Here is a 22915-nt window from a genome sequence, read left to right as displayed (position 1 = left end):
AAAGACTCATTTTTCTCACGTCATGAACAACTGTCATCACCAAGTAAGTAAGTAAGTAAGTAAAATTTATTTGTATAGCACATTTCACAGATAAAAATCCCAAAGTGCTTCACAACAATAGGTAGAATACACAACACTTATAAATACATTACAGCACATAATCAAAATAAACAGAAGTACACATAAGACCAGCCTAGCCACCCTACAGTCTAGTTAAAAGGCTCTTTAAAAAGAAGAGTTTTCAACTGGGTTTTAAAACTTTCCACACAATCCAAGCAGCGTATGGAAGGAGGCAAAGCGTTCCACAACCGAGGTGCCACAACTTGAAACGAACGGTCCCCTCTAGTTTTAAAATGTGTAAGGGAGGCAACTAAAAATCTCTGGCCTGTTGATCTCAGACTATGTGAGGACGTACGCAGCTGTATCAGGTCAGAGATGTATGTAGCCTGTCCTTGTAAAGTTCTAAAAGTTAGAACCAAAATTTTAAAGTGCATTCTAAATTTCACTGGTAGCCAATGAAGTGAAGCTAAAATAGGAGTAATATGTGCCCTTTTACTCGTGTGGGTTAAAAGCCTAGCAGCAGAATTTTGGACAGTCTGGAGACGACAAAGATCCTTCTTATTAAGGCAAATAAAAAGACTGTTACAATAGTCTAAACGAGACAAAATAAAAGCATGAATGATCATCTCCAACTCGGCCTTTGACACCAAGACTCTTATCTTAGAAATGTTCCTTAATTGAAAGAAACAGTTTTTAATAAGTTGCTTCGAGTGTTTCTCCAGAGACATGGTCGCATCAAAAACAACACCTAAGCTCCTGAGACTTGGCAGAACAGACGAACCTAAGGCACCGATATGTTGTTTTATCTGAGGGATGCTCTGCTCAGGGACAATGATTAAAGTTTCAGTCTTGGCTGAGTTCAGTATTAAAAAATTATCATTTAGCCACTGCTTGATCTTACTCAAACAGTTGATTAAAGATGACAGTTTATATAACTCAGTGGGCTTAAAAGAACAGTATAACTGAATGTCATCTGCATACAAGTGATAAGAGACATCCTGAAACTGGCTGATTATCTGTCCTAGAGGAAGTATATACAGAAGGAAAAGAATCGGTCCCAGGACAGAACCCTGAGGAACACCACTCGACAAACCTGCAGTATCTGACAAGATCTGATTTATAAAAACACTAAAACTTCTACCGGTAAGGTAAGATGAAAACCATTTTAAAACTGATCCAGATACCCCTAATAGATCATGAAGTTTATTAAGCATAATATTGTGATCAATAGTGTCAAAGGCAGATGTAAGGTCCAGTAAAACTAACACTGTATGCTTCCCAGAATCAGCTAACATCAAAATATCACTTGAAACTTTCACCAGTGCAGTTTCCGTAGAATGTTTTTTACGAAACCCTGACTGATATTTGTCAAAAATATAATTTATCTCTAAGAAAGTAGTAAGCTGCTCTGCTACCACTTTCTCTAGAATCTTAGCCATGAAATGGAGTTTAGATATAGGCCTATAATTAATGGGTTGCAATGGGTCTAAACTGGGCTTTTTAAGAACAGGTTCAACAATAGCATGTTTAAAAAAGTCAGGAACCACACCAGTTAAAAGAGAAGTATTGATCATTTCTACAACACAGGGGCCAATACTATCAAAAACCTGCTTAAACAGCGAAATCGGGAGAACATCACTATGGACATAAGAGGGCTTCAACTTATCTAGCAGAGTGGTAACATCATGTAATGTCACTAGTTTAAAGGAGAAACATGGATGGGAAAGAGCAAAAGTGCAAGCCTTGTATGCAGAATGAGGTGAAATGCTAGCTCTGATATCCTTAATTTTCTCAACAAATAAGATAAGGAATACATTACTTTTTGACAGAGAGAGCACCGCAATTGGAGAAACAGATGGCGAAACAATAGAATTAATGGTATCAAACAAGAATTTGGGGTTTTTCTTATTAGAGGATATTAGCTGAGAGAAGTAGTTGAAGCAAAAGTGAAAAAGTGAAAGTAGAAGCAAAAGTGTTGCTTCCACATTAGAAGAGCAACTGAAACTTAAAGAGACTATGAATACTTACAGTTGTCCTCATATGGATGACACCTTAAGATTTGAGGTGAACAAATGAAAAGACTTTGGTATATTTTACAACACCGAATTAATATCTTAATGTATGGAAGTCACTAATGTTTTTGCCACTAAATAATAAAAAACAACAACTTTATCTCATAATTCTTTTTTTCTCGCAATTGCGAGTTATGAAGTCAGAATTGTGAAACAAACTTACAGTTCTGGCTTTTTTTCTCATAATTGCGTGATAGAAACTCAAATTTGTGAGATATAAAGTCAGTATTACATGATACAAAAGTAAAAAATTTTTTTTCAACTTTCAAGAAAAAAATTACTCCATTTATATCTCGCAATTCTGGTTTTCTCAGAAAAAGTCTAAATTGCAAGTTTTTATATTGCAGTTCTGACATTATTTCTCGCAACTGCAAGCTTATATACCGCTATTCTTAATTTATAACTTGCAATTTTAAGTTTATATTATGCAATTCTGAGAAAAATGTCAGAATAGCAAGATGTTAAAAAAGTCAGAATTGTGAGATAAAAACTCTCAATTCTGATGTTTTTTTTTTTTTTTTTCGCAAATGCGAGTTTGTATTACCCTTTACATTTTTTTTTTATTCAAATGGCAAAAACAGGCTTCCATACCTAATTGCAACAAACAAGACTACCTAGAATTTTTGGAACGCCATTCCTAGCAAGTTCAACACACATTCAAATAATTTTTATTTGGCGACAAATTCTGAATAAGTTATGTGTAAGTCCATAAAGGACCTTCACTGTACAGTGTGGTAAACTGCAAGGGGTTTTTAGTGATATTATGACTTTGATAATCAGCCGTATTATTTATACTCAGCACTCGCTATACAAAGCAACAAAGTTACAAAAAAAGACAATAAATACTTATTGTTATAGCCAATAAACCAAAGTAATATTGTATCGTCAGGCCCAAGCTCAATTGCATCCCTATTTATGAAGTTTCTTTCATTTAATTTGTCTATTTTCTGTGGGGTCCCACAAAATATAAAGCAGCACAGCTGTATTAAATATTTATAATAATAAATACAATTATTAATAATTTACGGTTTTAAATCAAATAAATGCAGCATAGATGAGTATAAAAGACTTCCTTCAAAAACATAAAAAAAATCTTACCAATCCCAAACTTTTGAATGGTGGCAACAAATGACAACTGTAGATAAAGACATAATTTCTCATCCACTGGATACAAAAGTCTATTGAAAACAATAGTTTCAAATCCGCTTGTTTGTGGGACACTTGACAAATGAACACCCGGCTCTATGAAAGGGGAGCAGTCACTTTGTTTGGCCGAAGCCTCCTGCTCTGCTTTGAAGCATTAAATCTAGAGTTTCAGTACCGGTCATGTGGCTTAAGTGTGTTTTAAGAAACCGTGGCTCACCTTCTCCCTCCTCCTTGATGGACTTTGGTTCAGACACAGCAAAACACTGCATAGTCTCATATTTCTGCTGTGCCTCGTGATCCTGCGTCTCTTCGGCCTCGCTGTGAGGGTTCACGAGCATGCGGCAGTTGAAGGTGTGGCTGTTCCGCCGAGGATTCTCGCTGGACCACGGCACTCCATTCACTGTGGGAGGGAGGAGAAGAGACATCACTCACGGTCACTCATCTGAACCAGCATTCCCTAACTTTTCCTTACTGAATAAAGGGATGTTCACACTGACGGTGATTTACAGCGGCAAGGGACTGGAAGTTATTCATTTTCAATGAGAGTTGGCGATGTGAAGCGACATGAGAGACTGTTGACAATGAGACAAAAATTTAAGTTTATATATATATATATATAAAAAAAGTGCACTAACTCCGTGACTTCCAATGGGAGTGTGCACATGATCCGCCTGGCACTCATGTCGCATGTATGCAAAAAATAAGAAATTTGCAAAAACAATGTGTGTATAAAACAGCGTTTCAATCCCATGTGCATGTCAAAGATCTTTTTGTAAACCAATTACTGAAATAAATTAAAACTAATTCAAAATTACATATTTTATAACATTTACTTTTTTTGACATTGTAATGGTAATGAATATGTTATAACTCAATATTATGGTGAAACAGGAATTGATACAGGGCATTTCCAATCACTTAATTTCTCCATATTTCACTGCAAGCTCAACTTCAATGATCATATCTTAAAATCCGAACAACAGTCCCTGTTTTGCATTTTTTCTTTTTTGATAATTCGTTACACTTAGACATCGCAACATAGAAGAAAAGATTTGTCACTACTTCGGTTTCATCGCAACTTCAAGAAAACAAAATAAATTAGTGCATATTTTTATATTTTTTTATATAAATTTGATCTCATTGCCAACAGACTCTAATGGTGCTTTACATTACTAACTCTCACTGTAAAATAATTACCTTTTTTGGCACATCTAGGAATTTATTTCGGAAACAAGTTTCCATATTAGTTTACACAAAAGTCTTCTTAACTAAATAAAAAATGTCATACACCTCAAGTGAGCAATTATGTTGGTAATACATTTTGAACATTTTCATACTGTATTCTTTCGAGATATCATTGAAATATGTGTATGTTAAGCTAGCTAGTGTAAACACCTCTTAAAGGGATAGTTCACCCAAAAATGAAAATTCTGTCATTAATTACTCACCCTCATCTGATTTCAAACCCGTAAGACCTTCATTTATCTTCGGAATACAAATTAAGATATTTTTGATGAAACCAGAGAGCTTTCTGATCCTGCATAGACAGCAACGTAACTACCACATTCAAGGCCCAGAAAGGTAGTGAGGACATTGTTAAAACAATCCTTGTGACAGGGCAAGTAATTAATAAAATAAACCAATAATGATTTGGTTTCTAAGCCTGAAACTTTCCTCTCTTTCACCTCTGTGGGTGAGCTTCCCATCTGCCGCAACTGAGGGAGGAGGATATTCTGATATTCCTCTCTGTAAATCCCAGTTCTTAATGCTCAATCTGATTAATATAATCGCAGGGTGTAAAATGTAACTGCTCACACTTGAGTATTGAGGAACAAGTCGTTCCTGAAAAGAAGAGGTGCTAGAAGTGCAAACAAAATGAAAATTTCTAGATAGGAAGGAAACCATGAATGGAAAATAGAGTCTCACCATGTGACTTGGGCAGGAGGTTTTTGATGAATTCGTTATGGTCTCCTACATGCAGGATGCTGTAAACACTGGTATTCATCAGCTCTTCCTGATTATACCGCAGGTACTGCGTCACATTCTCTGACACAAACACGATGTTCCCCTCCATGTTCACCACAAAGAAGAACCCATCTAAGGCCTGGAGGAGAAATACAGAGCCTATTAGTACTGTGGACACATGCGCAGCTAACACCAATATTATTATTATATTAAGAGCCCAAAGGCTAAAGTACACATCCTTGCTCTATCTAAAAGCATAACCATACAATAGGGAAGATTCGATATCCAGCAGAAACAAAACAAAAATGCCGTCCAGAAAATCTAGGAGTCCTTGTCTGAATTCATGGCCATGGATTGATCGAGTGGTTTTTGAGCAACCACAGGTTAAATGTAATGATCTGATAGTTTTTTGGTTTCTCAATTCAGGTAAGCCTTAAAGAGGTCATATGATGAGATTAAAATTCTTCCTTTCTCTTCGGAGTGTTACAAAATCTTGGTGCATAAAGAAGATCTGTAAAGTTGCAAAGATTATAGTGTCAAATCCAAAGAGATATTCTTTATAAAAGTTATGAGTCAACCACACCCTCTTAAATCAGCTCATTCTAACACACCCCCACATGTCTACGTCATGATGTGGAAAGGATTTGCATAACGCTGCCCAAATGTTCACGCAAAGAAAAAAGGCGTAACTTTTATTCTCTCTGTTGCCGTCGTCACCATGTTGTGGAGACACTGTGTGTTTTGTTGTAAAAGTGAAACTACTTTGTTTGGGCTTCCATCAGTGGTTAAGTTGTATTTACAACACTGTTCCAGAACAGTTCGACACAAATATTCAGATGTGTGCAGCACATTTCATTGAGGATGAGGACTGTTTCCTGAACCAGTAGCCTACAATGTCTACAAAGTGGTGCAATTCCAACTTGCAAGGACAGTCAGGCGCTTCTGAATCACAGTCTGTAAGTACATTTACATATTTATAGAAGTTTCCTGATGACTCAAACATGAGTTTTGAGCAGTGTAGAGTAGTGCTTGTTGTTTGTAGTTTTTCTGATCACAAATGCAGATATGGTTTTATCTTTACGCAGCGCGATATGCATCACAACACGTAAAAAGACAGTATAAGTAATTATAATCAGTAATTATGTCCCCACTGGATGCAACAAATGCCTCGTTTACAATAGGTGTTATTGATTTTGCCTTGTCGCACCGGTGTTCTGCCCAGGACACGGCCTGACAGTATGGCAAGGGGTGTAATATTTTTCCCATCACACGCTTGAGGCATTCAGCCAATCATAGCTGGCCAATCAGAGTACACATCCCTTTTCAGAACAATGAGATAGGCGGTTTATAACAATAGGCAACATTTCAGATAGGCGGTGCATAGAGGAGCAGCAATAATGTACATTGAAGAAAATAATGTTTTTTTTTCACATTGCATTACACCAAAAACACAAAATAATATGACCCCTTTAATGAAGTAATTAGCTGCAGGTTGCAGTCAGTTGCAGCTAGGAGGTTATTTTAGCAGGCTTCATCTCAAAGCGATACCGTCAGGCAGAGGGACAGGGGAAGTGGAGAAACTGTTTTTCCTCATTTTAAATGCAGATTACAGGCTACAGCTTTATTAAAGTGCATGCTTATGTCGCATCTCCTGAAGGGTGCAGTGAAGGTCTCTTATAAATAGGAATATATATATATATACATATACATATACATGATTCTTCAGAAATCTTAACATGCTGATTTGGTGCTCAAAAAGCACTTCTTATTATCAATGTTGAAAATAGTTGTGCTGATAAATACTTTTGTGATACTTGTTTCAGGATTATTTGATGAAGTGAAAGTTCAAATAACGGTGTTTATTTTATAGAAATGGTTAAAGTCTTTACTTTCACTTCTGATCAACTTCATGTATCCTTAAGGAATAAAATAAGATGAATACTATGAGATGAATAAGAAATGAATAAACTATAATTTAATGCTAACTTAAAGTTGATCTAATAAACTTAAATGTAATCATTGAATCTCAAAATGAATATCCATATTTCATACCAAATATTATACTTGTACATAGACTGTGATTCCTACATTAACCTGCAGCATTTTAAATGACAAATTAAAACTATTTGAATTTCATTTTCAACTGATTTGGAAAAAACAGTGTAAAAGTTTCATATCAGATATTTATTGTTCATCAGACATCAGAGAATATGAGAACATTTTGACACCTTAGAAAGAAAAACTGATTAGAGTTTGATGAGAGCTTTTAAAATTAATAATATTAAAACAGTATAATAGTGAACCTTAATGACTTGAACATTAAAATGGTTCGTACTTATTCCTTTAATACAAACAATATATCAGTTAAACTGATAAATCAATCTACGTCTAATCCCGAATCTTCAGTTACACACATTCATAGTTAATAATTTGCGGTGAAAGCATCCATGCGATCTTTAATGCATTCGTTTTGTACAAAGATTAACTTTCTTGCCTGTTTGCGCCGGCAATAAACAACTTTTGTGAATCTCAGTGCTTCATACTGTGTGACAGAAATGATATTGACGAGTCTTAATTGAAAGAACGCAGCCTGAAGTCAAGCATTACCTATCAAGATGGTGTCAATTAGGCCTCTGAATGCAGCCGGGCCCCTGAGGGCCTATAGCGATCGCTATAAAAGCTGCTGTTTGCTTTAGAATGTGGAGCAGCAGCTTGGAAATCATTCTTTAATCTGCTGCGGAGCATAATAATCTCTAAATCTTTTTATCAGCAAAACAAACACAGCGCCTCTTCCTAACAGAGAGAATTAGTTCACAAACACTCGGCCGTGGAAAAAAAATAAAACACTCAAGAGAAGCTAAGAACAAACGTACATACTCTAGAGAGCAGATAAAACGAGGGATGGAAAAAGAGAGAGGGAGCGAGCAAAAAAAAAAGTCCACAAGCCTCTGTTTGTGCACTGCTCTAGATGTGGCCATCTGGTGGGCACATTCAGCAAACATCGCAGTGTAAACACGGAGGAATGCCAAATCCACCTTTATTTAGCCAAACTTATGCAACTCTTTAAATTGTGCTGATGGACATGTATTCCAACATGAATGGAGCTGGGTGGGCCCGGCCCGGCCTTGCTGTCTCGCTATGGGAGGTTGCATAACTTCCTGTACAAAGGAGACACTGGGTCCAAACTCATCGCGAGGTGCGGACACTGAAAACGGACACACGCTGCTCCGAAGAACACAAAGCTGCTTTAGTGGATCCTATGGCTGCTCACACTTCAGCTTCTATCACCAAACAATGGGGTTTTTGACTGGGGCAGGGGGCCGTGCAGAACTGCGAAAGCTGTACACAAGGCCTGTTTGTGTGCACGAGTGTGTGCGCCTGGGCGACACTAGAGGGGCTGTTATGGGTGTCGGGTGGAAAAGGCCAGTCGGGTGAGTTTCCCCCACTCTGGCATTTTGTCACAAGTGGTTTTTAATTAGGTGCATTATAGCGTGCGGGTGTGAATTGTCCCTTCCTTCGGCCATTTCAAACAGATGGAAGATCAAGCGCACAAGCACGTAGGCTATATTTGGCATCCGCTTCGTGTTGATTCGGTGACGGAGGACCTCAGATGCTATAAATACCCTAAAGAGGAGAGGGTGTGAGAGAAAGATGGAGCGACTGGATGGGTGGATTCATTCAGAGCTGGGCGTCCTGCCTGCTCGGCTGACCAACGGAAGTTGTTCATTTGCACTGGAGAGAGTCGAGCTGTTATTTAAAGGAATAGTTCGCCCAAAAATAAAAATGTATTTTTAAGAACCCTTTTCTCACCCTCAACCCGTTAGCAAACACAATTGGAAAAATAATGACTGGATTGTGATGCATTTGGTTGGAAAAACAGACAGTTGTGCCCCAAACTCATGCCACTGGTTTGGACAACATTTCATAATGTGACGATTCTGCACACAATGAATGAAAAACTGCTATATCAGGGCATATCTGAAGTTGGATGTGAAGTTATACAGAAAATTTTAATGTTTTTTAACGGTTTCAACATTTACTCAGTTACCGAGTAAAAATAAAAATTAAATATTATATAAATGTTTTTGGCCACTTCCATATACTAAATACAGGTTGATGTTTTGCAATGCAATCTCAGTCTAAAGTGGTCGTATCGTAATCACTCTAGATCGACATTCGTCACAGTTCCGTGTGACAGGAGTCAATCCATAGATTTCATTTACAAGTAGTTCTTTCATCAGTTGGTTAATATGGAAGACGGTGAAGACGGTAGGTGTAAGTATTACGGTGAAAGCTCTATACAAACAAAACTTGAACGAAAACTATGAAAACTAGTCCTAATTCCTCATCTTTATCCTGTGCACACATTTTCAGGCTTCCTTTTGCACATGCAGGTCAGTTTTGTGAATGTGATCAGTTCACGCTCGAATCTGATATTATGTGAACAGTAAAATCACTAATAATCTTGCAGTAAGAACATAGCCACAGAGACACATCATTACACTTGAGCATGTTTTCCATGCCAAAAAATCTTCTCAACTGTCAGCTCTGGAGCTCTATATTCAGCAACGAGTTGGAGGAATGTGGAGATTTAAACATCAAATGACAGCCAAATTCTTAACACAACTCATTTTTAATCATTCACTATTACGCTGTCTCCCATGTTTCATGCTAGTCTCTTCCTCGTACGTGTTCTGTAGAGCCAGTGTAACCTAGTAAATAGAGCACAACAGACCCACCTCTAGCATCATTGGTCCAAGGGCATCTTTGTCAATAACACTTTGGCCTGTCGACGACACATCAGCCTTCTGCACTTCATCCTCATTGGCTGCAGCAGCTTTTTCTGCAGAGGAAGAGAAGAAATGAGATCCGAACCCATTAAAGAACATCAACACCACCGTCCACAATAACTTTGCTATGTTATGTTGAAAACCAAAGAGTGAATAAACTGTACATCATTTAGGATCACGTTTTGGAAAAGGGGAGATCATATACAGCTATCTGTGATTATGACACACATGAAAAAACTAAAAAATCTAAAACTGTAATTGCATGTCAGAATACATTTTCCACTTTTCAAAACAAGTCTAAAATATTATTAATGTTGGTGAATTGCCAGTGTATAAAATCAAATAAATTATTTGACTAAAGATTTGCCTTGAATCAAGTGACTCAACACATAATGTATATTTTTATGCAGAAAAACGCTATTACATTGGTCTCAGAATACATTTGGAAGCACAAAAGCAAGACAAATGGGGGGAAATCTTCCCAGAATGTCTGGTTTATGGACAAAAATGTGAAGTAAAATTAGACTTTGAAATTCCACAGTATGTTATTAAAAACTAATTCTCCGTTTAAATTATTTAAATATGTACATTGCTCAAATTGTTTCCCAAATGATTCAACTAACCCCTTGTTCACCCTTTTTAAGAAGCTCATATTTCTATTGGCTTTAGTTAGAGATACTTTCTTCTAATTTGAGTTGATAGCAGACATCCTGGAATATTATGAGGCACTTTTTTTGTACCTCATTCTTCTTTCTCCTTGAATAAAGGACGAGTTAAAAAATTGGCACTGCTTACCCTCTCTCCCCTAACAAGTGAATACGGTTGGAAACATCAACATTTCCATAAAAGAATCTAAAACCCTTCATTAGATCCTGCAGAGTTTAAGTGTTTTATTTTCAAATTAATTACATTAAAGACACTTCATGTGGTCCTGCTAGCTTGAGCGTATTAGCATTTCTTTAATGGGCAGTTCTCTCTCTCTGCACACTAAAGCGTCTAATTTCATACTGCACACATGCACCTTTTTAAACCCCATTCTCCCGCTCTCATTCTGCCGTGCGCTTGTTGAGACATGTTGTTATGGAACACATCTGGACCTTAGCAACGTGCGAGACAGAAGCTGTCAGGCTAAATGGGTGCATATGAAGCCTCACAGAACAGTCATGTAGCCAACAGCCCGGACGTGAATGGAACCATCAATACACACATGCGCTCACACACAGTCTCCAAACAAACCATTATATAAAGAATGGAGAAAATCACTCTCTCCAAAAAAAAAGTGACAAGATTTGTAAACAACATCGCCTGCAAAACAAAGCACTTATGATGGAGCTAAATCTAGAAGGAAAACTGGTGAACCTCTGGCTCATATTTCAAAACAAATAACAACAACAACAACAACAACAATAATAATACAATTTATGCTATATTATTATTTCATTATTTTAGGGTAACATTTCTGCAATGCTTTAACTAATAAATTATGCCAAAAATAAAAGGAAATTGTTTTCATGACAAGTAAGCACAAATCATTTTGTTTTATTACTGTAATGAATAAGAAAAGAAGAAAAATTTCATTGTCATTATATATACATATAACTATATATATATATATATATATACTTAAAAAATGTATTTTGCCTTTGCAACTGAAAGAAGTGCAAGTACTAAACTTATGAAAAAAATTTAATTCAACAGATTAACATAATAAATGAACATAGTAACGAATTTTCAACCAACATTTTATCAGTACAAATGAATATAAAATAAATGCTAATTAAAAACATTACAACAGACAACACTAAAATAACACTAACAATTTCTGCCGTCAGTGAAACATCCTCAATCCCACAATTCCCTAGACCATTCTATCTTCCTGTCTGTTCCCATCCATTAAAGAGAGTGGTTGGGATCATCAGTGGATGCAGTGGTCTCGCAGAGGACACGATAGAGAGGCAAACTGTGCTGGCATGATGGGTAGCCATATGGCAAAGAGAGAGGGCCATCCATCAGCCTCCCCCTCAGACCGTTCTGGGATGCTCCAAACACTGCTCTTCTCGTATATGTGTGTGTGTGTGTGTGTGTGTGTGTGTGTGTGTGTGTGTCTGGGACGCACATTGCTCAACGCATGCGTACATTCCTGATGATGAGTGGATGTGAGCATGTTGTGTGTCAGCAGGTCTTTGCGGTGCCCAGCAGGGACTGGTAAACCAGCACAGCTGCACCAGAGGCCCAGTGATAACTCATTCCCTCTCTCATTTCAAAACCGTTTCCTTTCTGTCAACCAATCCCCATTAAACAGGAAAAAGGCAATGTTATCTCCAGAAAGAATGTGAATCAGGCCATATCATTCACTTCAACAGCAGATGGAGTTTCTTGAGGCCTTTAGAATCTGCCTTAGTCACAATTCAAAGCCCCGCCCCATAACTCTGCTCTCAACCAATCAGTGCACAGCCTGATCATAGATACTAGGTCAAGACTCTCCATGGGAGAATTGAATTCCATATCTCGTCATCTACTGGGTGTTCTCCAGTCTCTAAATTTATAGGCGCTGACTCACTAATGAACAAATTAAACATGTAATTAAACAATCCAGTTTTCAAATGTGTAGTAGATGAACTACAGACTAAAAATAGCCTTTATAGGTAAATGTCCAAACAATTGTGCTTTCTATGCAAAGAGGAAGGAAACTGTTTACTGCCACAGTAAAATAGTCGTGCTTGCTAGCGTAGCTAGCATATTAGCATCACTATTATTAGGGCTCACACTTATATTTCACCATTTTTACTGTGAACTACACCTCAAATCACAACTTAGGAAAGGTGTGCTAATATTTTGCTAGTCAGTTGGATTTAGGATTTTCACCTGATAGATAATAATATATTCACACTGAAGGAAGGATCTGAGTCATGTCTAGGGAAAGGAATATCATATCCAAACAGCATTTGCGTAACCACATAGTAATGCGCAAAAAAACACTACTCATAACACTTTAACAACACCCTGACAACAATCACTACACTTTAGTGTCATGGCGGCAATTTTCGCACATTCATTAGTCTTTATTAAAATGTAAACAATGTTTAAAAAGGGACCATTCAAATAAAAACTGTTTTATGGAACCCAAAAAGATTTTAGGCAGATTTTAGACCGTTTAGTTGACCATTTTCTTTTTTCGGTTTTGAAAAATTTTGAGGCTATCGGTTCCTAATATTCTTCTCAACATCTTTTGTGTTAGAAAAAGTCATACAGGTTTGGAGTTGTCTGGAGTTGGCAACATTTTTTGGTGGAGCATACCTTTTTAATGCTAGCACTGATCATTATAAGTTCAATGAGTATTAAAAGGATAGTTCGCCCAAAAATGAAAATGCTGTCAATAAACTATCTTAATTAATGTTCCGAAGAGGAACGAATGTGTGTGATGCTGTGGCCGTGTGGCATCGAGCGTAGTGAAGGGGAGGTGAAGGAGGGGACGACGCAGCAGACGGCGACCAACGCTGTTAGCTTTGCATCACATTGCTCAACATTACATAACTCAGAGCTAAGTACAATCACAAACAATCTCCATCACAGCCCAGCCAGAATCAATGCAGACACACACACACACACACACACACACACACACACACACACACACACACACACACACACACACAGGTCAAAACAGCACGCAGTCTGAACTGTTGAAAACAACACTGATGATAATTTGAGCAGAAAAACACTGCAGGAGCAAGCCAATCTTATGATTTATATAAATCTATACTAGTCCATATTTATGATTGTGCTATAAAAAAGAATTTCCAGGAAGTTTATGTAAGCAATTTCTCATCACAGAAAGAACAAGGGTGAGATATATGATGTCCCTCAATAGGGGAGGGACCTCGAGGTACAATTAAGCTTCTTCTCAGAAATTTGTGATATAATCTGGTATAATATTTCCAAAATTATCACCATAACTTTTCAAGTAACTAAAATCATAACATGTTAACAAGAACTGCACCTGAATCCAAATCTTGCAGCTAATGATTTTGGCAACAAAGAAACATGAATGAGTCTTAAGTCAAACATCCCTATCTAAATGCAACTTTAAAACACAAATGCAGAAAAATAACGAAGCTGTGACTTCTAATTAAATCTTGTGTTTGGTTTCTGTATTCTTTCTTAATGCAGTGAGACATTACATGGTACATCAGTGACATGTTTGCAGTTAGCATGATGCTAATCTAAAGGCTCCTGCTAAAAGCCAATCTGGAATCGATGGCTGATTTGATAAGTTCTTTCTCAAGATCTCTAGATAGGTCAAATATTTTCCTAAACAACCTGCAACGCCTTCTTGTGTATTGTGTTAGCTGCTAATAACTTCTAGCCTAATGCAAATGTCTGACTATGCTAAAGCTCACTGAAAGTAACATTATGTGGAGGGTATGTTTTCAGCATCAAGCCTCAGGGTTTATACTTGAATTAAAGATTAATAGGACAAGTAAAAATGTAAGTTCAAAGAAGAGTGCATTGGTTTGCTTACCTTGCTCTTTAATTTGACGAATCTGTTTGACAGTTTCCTTTAGGATTGCACATTTGTCAGGCTTAACATTGAAGTTGTCGATATCACTGAAGTTCGCGAAAATCAGCTCTGCGAGCTCCTCTATGTATTTATTTTCATGTTCCCGGTTACGTTTCTCAGTGCTTCGTTTGGGACTGTGAAGAGAAACCAAAAATTATTCAGGCTAATGAGCAGAAGTACAAATTTAAAACAGAAATAGACAAAAGTTTCCAGAGCTTCTTCTGTACAACCTTAAACAGGTTGTATTTTCATCTTCAGCAGTTTGCACAGAAAATTTTGTCAATAAAGAGGGCATGCATAGCTCCTTCCTGTGAACGAATTATACAGACTGATGTTTCCTGACTCAGTGGAAAAGGGCTTTATATAGAAACGTGTATTATCTAGGCTGAGCTCCACCGGTGGGAGGCCTGCTCAAGATTATTGCAGTTCAGCAGTTCATAGCATAGACAGAGAAATTTACTCCACTATACATACAAATTAAAAATGTGTATGCTGCAACGAATGCAGTTTCAGAGTTCACTGTAACCTGCTGTTCATTGTCTACTGGTTTGCATGCTGTGTCTCTGTGAAGTACCTTGGACCCAGGAGGTCTGAAGGGCATTCCTTGCGCTTTTGAGCCTCTGACCTGGCTGGGTCCGACGAGTTTTCCCCGACAGCACTCATCCTCAATGCATATCACCTGTTGGAGAGAAAGTCAATGTAAGCGATTCAGAAAATGCTCAAAAACTCATCCTCTGGAGGTAGGCTTGACAAACATGAACACACTTAGCTTATATTTAAGCTTCACTGTAGCATTTAAAGAGGTAGACCAATAATAAAAAATAAAAAAAGTCATTATATTAAATTATCTCCTAAATAGGCTGAATAACAACATAGTGTGCCAACTATTTCTGCTGCGCTTCGAGAAAGCCAGTAGATATAGGTCTGCTTAACAGTTCAAACACATCCAGTTCAACATCATAATGCAATAAATTTGAGCACCTGATGATTTGCAAACAAGCCAAACAGCTCTTCTGAGAGATTTTCATGTGGAATCTATGGCTACGTTCACACTGCAGGCTGAAACGACCCAATTCTGATTTTTTTGCCCCCTATGCGACCTGTATCTGATCTTTTCATGACAGTCTGAACGACACAGATCCGATCTTTTCAAATGTGACCCAGGCCACTTGGGTATGTGGTCTTAAATCCGATACGTATCCGATCTTTTGAAATACGACCTCCGTCTGAACGGCCAGGTCACATGTATCCGACCCGTACGTCATTGATACGCTACAAAGTCATAATTCTGTGTTGAAGTAAGCGGGAATGAGAAGATAAACAACAACCATGGCGGACGATGCTGCTTAAATAACTTTAATATTGCTAATCGAGCTCCGCTGTTGACTACACTGTTGTTGACATCCATGTTTAGCTACTTCCGCAAACAATGAGTGACGTCGTTGGCTGTTGAGTACTCTTCTGCGCATGCGGGTCACTTCTGGGTCATTTCACGCTCACACAGGAGATCACAAAAGGTCGCATTTAATTGGAAATGTGAATGGCCTTGCAAAAAAAACGAATTTTAAAAAAAAATCGTAATTGAGCATCAAGTCCTGCAGTGTGAACGTAGCCTATCAGTCATTTAGGTACTTGAGTTTGAAATTACTCTATAAGGGATTTCTGAGGATTTTGGGGAACCGTTTTTTTGTTTGTTTTTTTGGTTCGGCTGTGAATGCCTGAAAACATCTTGGCAGCTTGCTTTTCAAAAACCTCAGAAATAAATTCGTATCAATTAATATGGTCTTAAATGGCTCTTTACAAGGACCGAAAAATGTGATTACTAATTAGAGATAATTAAAAGTGAGAAGGCTTAGGGGTTGTGTTCAGAGGTCATATACTGAAGATGTGGGTTGATGCTGGAAGGCGTAAGGAGGCCTCCGGAAATGAAAATGAGAGAAAATGGAACGAAAAAGGGATTCAATTATATTGTGCGACAATGGGTGTCCCCTGAGAGCGAGCGAGAGAAAAGAGAGAAAAGTGGAAGTAACATGAAAGTAAGCGAGTAGTGAGAAATAGAGAGTAAGGGGTCAGCGAGTGAGAGAACACAATGTGCCATATACTGTACAGCACAAAAAGACTGTTGAGCATGCAAATTTTCATTTAACAAGTCTCAACAAATACAGACACAAGCACAGCCATTTATCTTTCCAACACATCCTACAATATGTAGTTTCACTTTCTATTCATATTTGCGTGCCTTATATAGAACCAGGCTTGAACGAAAATTGGGAATTCCCACGAGAGAGAGAAAACTAGTACATTTCATCATCTAGTACTGTTCTCGATATGATGAAAGAAAGAGAGCGAAATGTGTCCCATCACAAGGGCAAAATGAAGCAATATAAATTATTGAATGAGGCTTTTTAATCATAGTGTGCAACTTTAAAGGCATACATGACTGTAAATCAACCCAAAAAATATCCAACTTAAAAAAAAGGGGAAATTAAAAAGGCATAAATATGAAACGTTACCTTTTTATTTTATATAACAATAATAATATTTTATATTAAGTACTACATATAATAGTATATAATATATACTACATAAAGTGGAAACTGCAAAACCAAATTTAATAAAGATTAAAACCACAGCATTTGCTTGACATAGAAATCATTTATAACTTTACAAATGTCTTTACTGTTCATTTTAATAAATTTTTATGCATCCTTACCGGATAAAACTATTAATTTCTTGTGTAATTATTATAATATGACAGTCTAAATTTGTGCATATATATATATATATATATATATATATATATATATATATATATATATATTTATATTATATTATATATATATATATATATATATTTTTTTTTTTTTTTTTTTTTTTAAAGCTGCATGCAAAGTTTGGGATCCATTAAAGTTTGTGCTGAATTTTTTTTGACATAAATAGGACTATTAATGTAATGGAAAATGTTTTCAAACGGTTGCAGCCTCATGGGTAAATTTGTTGAAAATTGCATTCAGCGTTCCAATAAAAACATTATATAAATAGCATTATGTGGGCTAATTATCACAATTGAAAACGGCAGACCTATTTTAAAAAGGTAGAATTATGATAATGGTCCGTTGCAATTTAAGCATTATCTACTCAAAAGCATTGTTAGATCATTTACTAGATTTCCATTTCTGAAGCCAAACACAGGAGTCAGAAAAAAAAAGCTAATTGAAAAGTACAAACTAATATATTACGCCAACAAAAAAAACAGGCACTTCAGTGTGTTGATGAGACCTGTGGTGAATTTGGCACTAATTTAAAACACCAGGCAGTGGAGGTTAATGAAAACCCCATCCATCCCCTCTCTCATTTCTCTCAGGGCTTCATCTGCAGTATTTGGGAAGCAGGCGGAGAGACACCCGGGCCAGCACACGAGGCCAACACATTGGGCTGCGTTCAGGCCAAACTGACGCACACACATTGCCTTACGTAATTTGCTGCCTCACTGTAGGCCGGCTGGGGGAGTCAGAGCCGGAGTGAATGGAGCGCTGGTATTGAATCCCTGCTGGATTGCAGTGCCCTACTTAAACCTAATGACAGAGAGGCCAATCAAACAGCTCTGAGGGATGAGGCTGACGCTACAGACACTGGACACCAGCTAACTAGAGGAAAAACAGAGAAAGATTCTTTCAGACAGCGTTAACCTTTAGGTCTGAGAGACATTCATCAGCCAGACATCTGAATCGTAACGTTACGAAGTGCTTTGTCAATCATGGGGCCCTTCTGTTCATCTTGATGACAAACGGCTTCTTGTGACACAGTCTAGAAGCTTTTCAGTGCCCCCTTGGACAACAGACAGACACCACTGAAGTTGTGAATGTAATTAGACAAATGTCAGTTAACATAGCTGTTGCCTTATTAGCATTAACATTATTAGCCTGCATTAGCATTAAATGTCAAAAGCACTTTTACTGGTGCCACCAATTTTCACTCGCAGAGAATTTTCTAGAGATCACTGACAATAGACACGAGTGACAATCGCATCGTTTGAATTATCTATGGCTGCCACCAACTAAAGAACTTTGTCAACAAGTAGTAGTTTTATTCCAAAATCAGAAAGTATTTGAATGGGTTCGATTAAAAGTAGACATTTCAAGCTTTCTATAGATATATTTCTCACATCTGTAAGGCAAGAAGCATTGTATGTTTTATTTGTGAGTGATACTTTACAGTTTCTAATGATGTATTACTCTTATTTGTATGAATAAAAATTTAGTATTTTAAGTTGTTTCCGCTGTTATGAGTAAAAGAAAAAATGAAAGTGATATCACTGGCACCTCCAGGTTATGCAGTAGCGCACTAATAGCTTACACTACGCACAAACACAGACATGAGCCTAATCGCGCACATTTATCAAGGTTAACATTAGAGCGGGCGGCTGTGTAAAGTTGCTACATGTTGAAGTTTCAAATGATAAGCCATATTTGAGGTCAATGAATGGTAATTGGATTTCCTGCTCGGTATACTGTAATTACCTCAAGGATAAAACGTTTAGGATCTGTCCATCATGGACAGTTTTTGTTTTTCTGTGACTGACTAATAAAGTTTTGGCTGACTAAATCCCAAAGTATACTTTGGTATTCATGTGTACGCAAAGGTCATAACTTCTGGAGAAATATGGAGCAGACACTGGACAAAGATTAAACTTTCTAGAGCGCATATGTGGACCGGATTTAAGGCTGTGCAAAAAATTGAATGCGATTTTCATGCGCATCTCATCAGTAAAGATGCTCCTGTAATTAGAAGTATATCTCCAGCACGTGCGTTCAGATCAGGGTTGCCAGGTTTTCACAAATAAAATCCTGCCCAGTTGCTTCTCAAAACTAGTCCAATCGCGTTTAAAGGAGGTTTGCCGATAAAAACGGATGCGTTTGCGCATGGCCGCATACTATCAAATGAAGTATATTTTTTGTAAGGCTACACGTTCGACTGCAAACATACATTAGCATACGCGTACAAAAATGAAGTATAGCTACTTTGTGGCTTAAACGGTTGGTTCAGCCAAAAATGAAAATCCTGTCATTATTTACTCACCCCTTTAAGCTTATTCTTGTCAATTAATGTTGGGGTCCCGGCCCTGGTATTATCAAATACACAATCTGAAAGAAGAAATAATTAGCAAGCTAAATAGCTGTACAAAAGAGTTTTGCAGTGTGAAGTGTGTTTTGACTGGAAATGACATCAGCAATGACCTATAGTTAATGAGAGAGCAAGATACAGGGAAAGAGAAGTTTCAGAGAAACCGCGATCCAATGAGTTTGAAAACCAAGTAGTGTAAACCCAGCATGAGCAGATGCTAAATTAGAAAACTGAGTATCTTTGCATCATGGTATGGATAATCATGCAGTTTCACTCTCAAACCATATGAAACACTCATGCGTCCAGCTGTCAGGTGCACAGTTTTTCTTTATACCAAGACAGCGGAGTAACTTCAGCCTCTACAACCTTAGTACGGTATATATAACTAGCTCTCTCAGTCGTGTGACATATAATTCAATCAACTGTTAATACAGCTTCTCAGAGGCTGCAGGGGACTTTCTCGCAGTAAGGTAGGTGTTTTGGACTGAAACCACGGACAATCGACGTAATGAGAGGGGTCGAGCGTTAGACGTGGTAGCTAGTGATTACAGAGGCGGCTTTGAAATGCTATCAGCTTTTACTGCTAACTGACACAATCCGATTGGCTGAAGAGGATTTAACACAGATGGAGGGGACCAAAGTGCAAAAGATTAAGAATACCAAATATCTGATACAGTAGAGGCAACACCAAGCAGCTTTTTGAAAGATGTATGAAATCAAAGTTTGCAAGTATGGTGGTAAATCAGTTTTGATATCAGTCTGCGGTACCAGTATTATAGAGCAGTGATTCAATTAAAGACATGACGACATGGCAAGAAATGTAAAAAAAAAAATATTAAAAAAAAATATAAAAAAACTAAACTAAAATGTCAATAAAACTAAACCAATAGAGAACAAAAACTGAAAAGTAAACAAAACACTAAAAAACAAAAACAAAAAATAAAACTAACAAAAACAAATTAAAACAAAAACACACTAAAACTAACACAAAACAATATTAAATTAAACAAAAACAAAAAGTGGCAACACTAGATTTTGATGTCAACAACAAAATAGCTGCCAAAAATACTAAACTACAATAAATATAGCTAAAATAAGACTATGAACAAAACTAATTAAAACAAAAATAAAATGAAAAAATATTAAATGAAGTAAAAAAAAAAAAAGAAAAAAAAAGAAAAACAATTAAAAAAAAAACTTAAGAAAAATGTAAACTATGCTAAACACAAATAAATAAATAAATAAATAAATGAAATTAAAACAAACAAACAAAAGTGACAACACCAGATTGGACTTACGGCATTTAATGTAGTTGAAGTATTTTCTTTAATTTATTTATATGCAAATTGATTCAGCTGTCCTGTTTGTACAAAGTTACATGGTTAGTTGCATTTGTCCTGTTGTCTGGGATCAGACCAGCAAGCCATTTCTGGGCAATGACCCACTATTTGAGATGCACAGTCATAAATCACAGTCGGAAATACCTTTTAATACTGTGCTGATAACAATCGCTTCTCGAGATATTTGCAGATACTCTAATATGTTTATATTATCTGAAATAGCTACACTAGTGTTCAAGTGGTCTATCTGAATTGAGAGATGTCAGCAGCCGCCAGGCTAGAAGGACACAGTAATGAAACCACAGGGTAGAAGTGACTGACGATAAGATCTCTACTGAGTGGGCGTGCTTGAAAAGGAAAGAGGCGCTTTCTTCCTTTTCCTCCCTTAAGTTAGAAGCAATTATGTTTTCTTAATGGGTTGTTGATCAAATTCTCTTTGATATTGCAAGTAAAAATAATGTAAAACATAGTTAATGTACGGTACTCTGTACACTGGTGTCATACTGCTCTTGACAGGTTTACAGTTAGCAGATGTCCCGCAAGCTGCGTGCATCACCCACATACACTGAAGAATGAGTCAGAGATGTTCGTGTCCCTTAAGGCAGGGGCAGACAGTCAGAGGTGTCTGATATCCAGATACCCCACACAGAACTCCATGATGACTAGTGGTATGGTGACCGGCTTGTGTTAAAACCCCTGGTGAGAGACATGTGTCTAATAAACCTCATTGCTCTAAATATATGCATGCACAGAAATATGTGCAATCTGCTGAGAAATAAAGCAGTAGTGTTAGACATCATAATAAATAATATAAATCAGGGATGCCCTGATATTATAATTCTGTCCATCATTGATGAGACGATAAATATTTTCATGTTATGACTGAAAACTGATGAAAGCCAGACTAAAATTGTATACTAGTTTGCATAAATACTACTATACTATACAATTTCCATCCTTTTAAATCTATAAGAGAATTAAGGCATTTAAAGAAACAAAGAGTAAAAAATTAATCAACAGTCTGTTACTGTTCAAACCTGCATGGGTCAAATCATGAAACAGGCTCGGCTTGTTTAATATTAATAAATGATTCATAAAGGTGGGCCACAATCAGCTACTTTAACCTAGTTATGTTCTGCTAATTAGAGCCACACAAACAGTTCAACATGAATGTAGCATGACCAGCTCCTGGAAGCCCCTGCGCTTTAAGCAGGTCACAGCTGGTGCAGCAAACAGGGCATAGCCCACGACGGGGCCGGGGAGGCTCTGATATGGAGCATTAATTATTTACAGCAGTAGGGAAGGAGGGCCAGTCAGTCAGGCAGACTCTGAACAGCCTGCTGCTGTTCCACGCTCAACATGAGCCGTGTCAGACCTCCACTAATCAACAGCACTGTGGAGGCACAGAGAGATAATGAGGAACACTGACACATTTCTCAATCATTCACTCCTATTAGCAGCTCTAGAGTATGTTAAAGATGCAGATGATAAGTGTTAGTGGATGACCAATCGGAGGCTTATACCGGTGGGCGGAACATTGGGGGCGGTTCTTAAATCATACCCCGCCCCCACCGCATCCCCATGCACTGTGATAGACCTTAGTAGGGGAGATGGCCTAGATAATTTGATGTGAAGGGAAATTAGGCTATCAATTATCCAGCCAATTACACATTAAAATGACATCGTTTTGTCCACTGGAAATTTGTGGGAAGACACATTTTAGTAGTTTCTCAGCTGAATGATTGACAACAAGGTGGGTAACTTAAATATGAGTATCCAGGATAAAAATAAATAGCATCCACTTTGAAACATGCCAAATTCTTAGAAATGTGCTCTTTCAATTCATAATGGAAATGG

General features: G+C 37.3%; 1 protein-coding gene across 4 annotated transcripts in view; it reads right to left on the bottom strand.

Moving 5' to 3' along the window:
• The window catches only part of LOC132116002 (nuclear receptor coactivator 2), a 93904-nt gene that overhangs the window by 34030 nt on the left and 36959 nt on the right, over positions 1 to 22915 (bottom strand). For all 4 annotated transcript variants that reach the window (XM_059524501.1, XM_059524502.1, XM_059524500.1 and 1 more), the window contains exons 3-7: positions 15169 to 15273; positions 14556 to 14728; positions 9983 to 10086; positions 5205 to 5382; positions 3496 to 3678 (exon numbers count right to left, since the gene is read on the bottom strand). In XM_059524501.1, the coding sequence (XP_059380484.1) occupies positions 3496 to 3678; positions 5205 to 5382; positions 9983 to 10086; positions 14556 to 14728; positions 15169 to 15257 (727 nt within the window). In that variant the 5' untranslated portion in view covers positions 15258 to 15273. The remainder of the gene's footprint in view (positions 1 to 3495; positions 3679 to 5204; positions 5383 to 9982; positions 10087 to 14555; positions 14729 to 15168; positions 15274 to 22915) is intronic.

The sequence above is a fragment of the Carassius carassius genome, chromosome 35 (genome assembly GCF_963082965.1).
Source record: "Carassius carassius chromosome 35, fCarCar2.1, whole genome shotgun sequence".
NCBI classification, from domain to species: domain Eukaryota; kingdom Metazoa; phylum Chordata; class Actinopteri; order Cypriniformes; family Cyprinidae; genus Carassius; species Carassius carassius.
This window is presented reverse-complemented; position numbering and strand designations above follow the sequence as displayed.